At 42.5% G+C, this 6000-nt stretch overlaps 1 protein-coding gene across 1 annotated transcript in view; it reads left to right on the top strand.

Annotated features, from left to right (window-relative positions):
• Nucleotides 1-1201: 1201 nt before the first annotated feature.
• Tsp2A (tetraspanin 2A) overlaps nucleotides 1202-6000 on the top strand; it is a 146770-nt gene continuing 141971 nt past the window's right edge. The window contains exon 1 of the mRNA XM_071586124.1: nucleotides 1202-1321. Coding sequence (XP_071442225.1) covers nucleotides 1202-1321 — 120 coding nt within the window. The remainder of the gene's footprint in view (nucleotides 1322-6000) is intronic.

Genomic DNA, 6000 nt, shown 5'->3' with positions numbered 1-6000 from the left:
TATTTATATATATATATATATATATATATATATATATATATATATATGTGTGTGTGTGGGTCGCGGTAGTCCAGGGGGTACCAGAGTGTTGGACTGCTGACCGGAGGGTCCCGGGTTCGATTCCCGAGCAAGACACTCTGGGCACCTGCAGCTCCACCCTAGCTAAAGTGATTTTTCGGGTACCAGATCTTCCTGGGAAACCATAACTGACACAGGGAAAGGAACTGGCCCCCCTACCCTGATGTGTGAATTTCACACGCCGTATAACGCTTAGTTCTGGGTGAACTCTACCATCACCTACTAAACCGACCTTCGGGTTGATTACTGTGTTTATGGTTTATATACATATATATATATATATATATATATATATATATATATATATATATATATATACATGTGAGTGTGTGTGTATATATATATGTGTGTATATATATTTGTGTGTGTGTGTGTCGGCGTGCGTAGGTTTGAGAATACCAAATCATTATTTTCCTAATTCGTGAAAGAAAAATACCTTAATATGATGTATTGCACAGAGTATACAATGTAATAAAATAAAGTGAGATTTTATTGCTATAAGTTATTGAAGAAATATCGATTCACTGAATTAAAGTGAGAAAAACAATTCCAGGTTCAACCGCACAATGGCCGAGGATGAAAATTAGTTTAAATGCTTCTCCGTACTTTTGAATTCCATGAAATGCTACGGCTAGTTATTGACATTCCCGACAACTGACGGCATTATATCAAGGAGCGAAGCACATCCGGGGACGATGACGCATTGGGCTCAAAAATAAATGAAGGCCTCTTCTTCTTTTTCCACCAAATGAGTCATCTCTATCGAGCCTTGATGAGGAAACATCTCCATGGAAACGTTATCAACGCGGAGCGGGGCCGAGATAAGATCTGGGAGGCCGTCGTGAGTAACTCTCTCCTCAGTTGGTGCGCTATTCTTCACGGGAGATTACTCAGGAGGGTGGAAGAGTCCGCTACTCTAAAACCACAGCAAAAGTGATAATCGTCGTCCATATTGAATCACGCGAGCGCACGCAGGGCCGAGGGGTAGCATCGCAGGAACGCAAGGTGCACGTCCGTGAAACGAGACTAAGTGGAGAGGCGGAGGTGTGTCGCTGGAACTGCGGGCAGGAGGAGTCCTTGCGAAGCAGCGGACCAGGGCCGGAGGATAAAGAAGCCCTCGAAGATGGGCAAGGGAATTGGATACGGCTTGGCCGGGAAGGGCGAGGGCACCAACACCCTCCAGCTTGAGAAGCACATCACGGCCATCAAGTGGACCATCATCTCGATCAACATCATTTCATGGGTGAGTTTCGCGCACCCAATCAGAGGGCTCTATTCAAAGCGGTCGACGTCATTCATTTTATCGCATTTCATTAATCCGAGTATTAATAAATCTATACTTTTAACTGTTCATAATATATCCTGGTTTTACTCATCATAATATTGTGTTACTAAGGCGGATAACGCGTCCGCCCTCTGGTTCAAAACGCGGGCTCTAGTCCGTCTCGGACATGTTGTCTACCCAACTCGAGTGGTTCGGCCCCTGGGACTCCCATGAGTGGCTCATCGGAACACGAGGGACACACGGAACACCAGACACGTCCAGGGGACAAAAAAATAAATATTCCAGCTCTCCAACTTCTCAAATCACTTTCGACAATTTCACTTTACACTTGACGTCAACTAGACTTGTTTTCCTCCTGTAGTTCTCACTTATAGTTGAGAGTACCTGGCAAATCAGGGAATGTATCAAGGGTGCCCTGGAGTTTGCCGAATCCTTTACCCTCTCCTTAGCCGTCTATCTCATTCATTCTCTGAGCACTCTCTATGTATATGAATAATTTGTCAATTATCATTTTGGATTAACCATTATGTTTTCGTCACTGTCGTGTATCACCATCAAAGTCTTATCGGGAGAAATCTTCCTCTTCCTGCTATAGCTATCGACAATGTTTCACAGATGTAGATCAGTAATCCAAATGCTTCACTTTTTGTCAACCACTTTCTGGAGTTAAGAGGTCATACTTTTATCAACGCCATCATTAACTTTGTGAACGAATTACTCCATCGCCTATTTAGCTGTACTTGCGTTCTCTATCCTAATTAACCACACGATAATTCCTTTGAAAAGTACCCGAAGGTTCATTCCATATTGAGTCACTATTCTCTTTCAAGCTTTCGCAAGCTCTTATCTTCGCCTTTTCGCTCATCTTCCCTTATATCCACCAATAAGTGATAAGATATGAAATACCATGCTCAGTTCATCACTTGAACGTCTTGCCTCTCCAAGAACTAAGAAATTCAGAGGATTCAACTGTTTACTAATCATTGCACGTCATGGTGCAAACCACCTTCGAAGAGACACCGCCGTCGATATTCGGTTCACTCTCACAACTTAATGAATGCGTAGACCTTAAACAATTTACAAGAAAAATACAACGAAAATAACAATTCTACTGTTCCATTTTCTTAACATTTGGTCAAACCTTAACTTCCAGAGACCAATTAATAATACGAGAAAAACAATCAACAAACGAAAAGCCTTTTCGAAGTAATGAGCCAAATGTGTTAGAAATCGCGTGTGATTCATTTACAGATAAAAATATATTTTAAACATTTCAAAACTATCTGAAAGGATAAATAAGTCATTCGCTTTAAGATCACGACAGTAAATCAGTTCCTAAGAGAAGAAAAATCTACATCGCAAGGTGCCATTAGATATAGATATGAAAAGGAATTGAAAAAGTTTTTATGTACGGAAACCTCTTTCTTGTAATTATATGTCCTTTTTTCTATACGCACCCAAGGCATAATGTTTCACGGTTAACTACGGCTTCATCTTCAAGATGAAATTATTTAAGATCCATGCATGAATGTACGTACCTACATCAACACATACCAATTGTGTCCACAGGCATCGCACAAATGACTGAAAATGACCGTATCGTATAAACAACCATCAAGTTCTTTCAGAGACTCAATCCATTCCGTATCTCTATCAGCAAGATATTTCGAACTCAGCAGCACGAGTTTAACGCCCACCTCGAGATAAGAGGACTTCGAACGAGGGCTTCGCTTGTAAGGCCAGCGGCGGCTGCTGGCTAGACGGAAGATTTCCAAATTCCACAGACGAATAATTTGGTCACTTCTACTCAATACTTGAAACGATAGATCGTGCGACTGTCTTGAAATGTTTTCTTTCCACATTTTCGTCAAATACGTGTGCCATGCGAGTTCAAAGGTGTAAGACACCAAACGCAGATGCTTTTGCGATAGATTTACGAACATTGGCGGAGGATATTCACCATCTCCCTAAAATATATTCGAGATCTTACCAGCATTTTACAGAACTATTGATACGCCACATCCATAAGCAGCCGTAACTTCTTTATTCACTTTAGCAAAGTCTGTTGATTGAGCACCCGACATTGGGGACAGCAGGAATCAACTCAAAACCTGGAGTTTTCAGTAAGAGGAAGGTAGAAGAAAACGGTTTTCAAAAATTATTTTGCATGAATCTATTCTGCAAAATCTCAATCTATTCTAAATCTTGAGAATCTGCTCCTAATGTAAACCTCCTCCTATGCGTTTTGCTGCTTCTGACGAATAAAGCCATCCCTATTTCATTAACCTATTTCTCTTTATATTGGTTAGCTTGCCGGCCTCGGTGGCGGCGGGGTAACGTCCTCGTCTGCCAATCCATGGGTCGCGGGTTCGATTCCCGCCTGGGTGGGTTTCCCTCCACCTAGGGCTTGAGTGTTTGTAATCGTCTCCATTGTTGTCTTTGTTAATAGTCCGATGTAAAGGCCAAAATGTGCTGTTTTCGGACTTAGGCTAAATAAGTAAATCACGTGATACAAGGAGGTCGTAGGTTACAGAGAGAATATTGGTAATTGCCCCCGCTCTGGAGAACTTTATAGCGGATTCGGGGGATCGGGAAGGGATCGACTGAGGGTGGTAGACTGCGTAGGAGGCGTGCAAACTGTTCCGCTCTCTTTGCCGTCGATTGCCCATTCCACTCTATGCATTTGCCCAGCCTTAGTTCCTCCATCTTCCACTGCTGGGTTCATCGGAGGACATGAGCAATATATAATCAATTTAAACAATTATAACCTGGAGAATTAAGGAATACTAAGAAGTTATCATGAACAGTATGCAAGAGTGGATATTAGAAGGGCGCACAATGGAAGACATCAACTTGAAACATGGAAACAAATGATTTAATTTAAACCAAAACGAAGCAATTTACCCCAAGGTTGGTCTGAAGGGTGAGAATAGAGCTCGGCTAATACTGACCCCATATGAGATGTGAACTGAGCACAGCAGAATAAGGGGCGACCAGTTATTTCCTCTGGGTCGACAGCAGTTTCTCATGAACATCGGGTGCTCACAGAGAGACTTCTCCATTAAATCCCCAGGAATCGAACCCTGAGCCTGCTGGTAGTAGTTCAGAGTACGCTGAACTAAAGGTATGGTGGTACCTAATGGACTACCACGCCCTTAGTTCAGCGGATTGAGTTCAATTAAATAAGCGCGTATTCTAATTCGTAGAATTGTGATATTTGTCGAGGTAATTTATTTTTACACATTCTCCAAATTCACCGGCATGAAATTCATTACGGATAACTTCGATAGGCCTGTATTATGGAACCAGTTAGTGAAAGGCACAAATGCATAGCTCACGGTTTCCCCTCGCGAATTCTTGCGAGAGCACGATATCCTCGCCAGAGTTTACCAAGCTCGCATTTCATTGCTTTTATTTCAGATGTTTTTCCTTTTCGCATAGCACTGCTTACCGAGGACTTGTAAATTGGCTTGTATCGTTGAGAGCCTCATGAGTCGGGGAACGGCTGCTTCTTTGAGACTCGCTCCGTCTCCCACAAAGCTCTCTCCCATGACTTGAAATAGGTACATATATCTCGTCGCTAAGGAAAAATTTTTATATTACAAATTTACCCTTTTGCGAAAGGTTCCTTCATGCAAAAAAATACTTTAGGAAATGTTCCTTTGAGGTCACACATGAACTCAGTCAGCGCCCTCGTATAATACCAATCTGCATTGACCGCAACATTTCGTATCGTTTTTTTTATCCCCAGGACTCAAGTAGGGATATCAGTTTTGCTGGTTTTTGATTCACGAAATTCCATTGGCTCTCTTCTCCTCCTTAGATGTAGCCGCTCTAAGTCGTGCCGCTTTGATAAATGACTTGGTTTGCTTGAGAGTTTTTTGAAAATTCTTTTATTTCCATGCGGAAGGATAAATTACCCGATACTCTTCCACCCAACGTGCAGGTAATCGAGGTCAAGAGATATTTTCCTATTATTTATTTGACGATAAATTCCTCGCTCTCTCGTATATCAGGCCTTTTTTTCAGAATGGCACCATTAATATTCTCCCCGGTTCCTTCTTGGGTCCCGGCGTTATTCAAAGCGAGAAAAGGCATTATTCCGTATCATGTACCTACACAGTCGATGGCCTTCCGCGTGAAAAATGGTAATGAAAAAAAAAGAACCGCGTGCATTTTTCGCCGTAAGTGATTACTTTTCCCAAATGTTCTACGTGCACCTCTCTTCGGGACGACACGAGACGGGCGCATTCTTTTTTCTCAGGAAATATGGCGCATCAATTTCTTCGGGAATTGTAGCGGCGACCGCGCTCTGCGCGCACCGTATCTCAGTTCGTTATCTCGCGTTGCGAAATCACGCGACGACGCCATGTTCCTTCAACCTGACGTCACAGTTGTGGAATAAGGAGGTGGCGGGGTGGGGGAGGAAGATTCATGTTGATCTCACTGGTTTCAGTTAAGGTTTCAAGCGGATAAAAAATGAACACGACTCTTCTTTCTTTTCTTTTGTCTTTCGTTTTCAGTTTGGTGGGAGGAAAAAATAAGAACGCCGCTTTATTTTTCCGTGTCGTCACACGACGACGTGACAGCTGCTCGTGGCCTCCTCCTTCGTCCCACGTGTATTTTGTCTTCTTTTT

Source organism: Hetaerina americana, unplaced genomic scaffold (genome assembly GCF_022747635.1).
Source record: "Hetaerina americana unplaced genomic scaffold, ioHetAmer1.1.p SCAF_20, whole genome shotgun sequence".
Classification (NCBI taxonomy): domain Eukaryota; kingdom Metazoa; phylum Arthropoda; class Insecta; order Odonata; family Calopterygidae; genus Hetaerina; species Hetaerina americana.
Note: the sequence above shows the minus strand (reverse complement) of the source record. Positions and strands in the feature narration are given on the sequence as shown.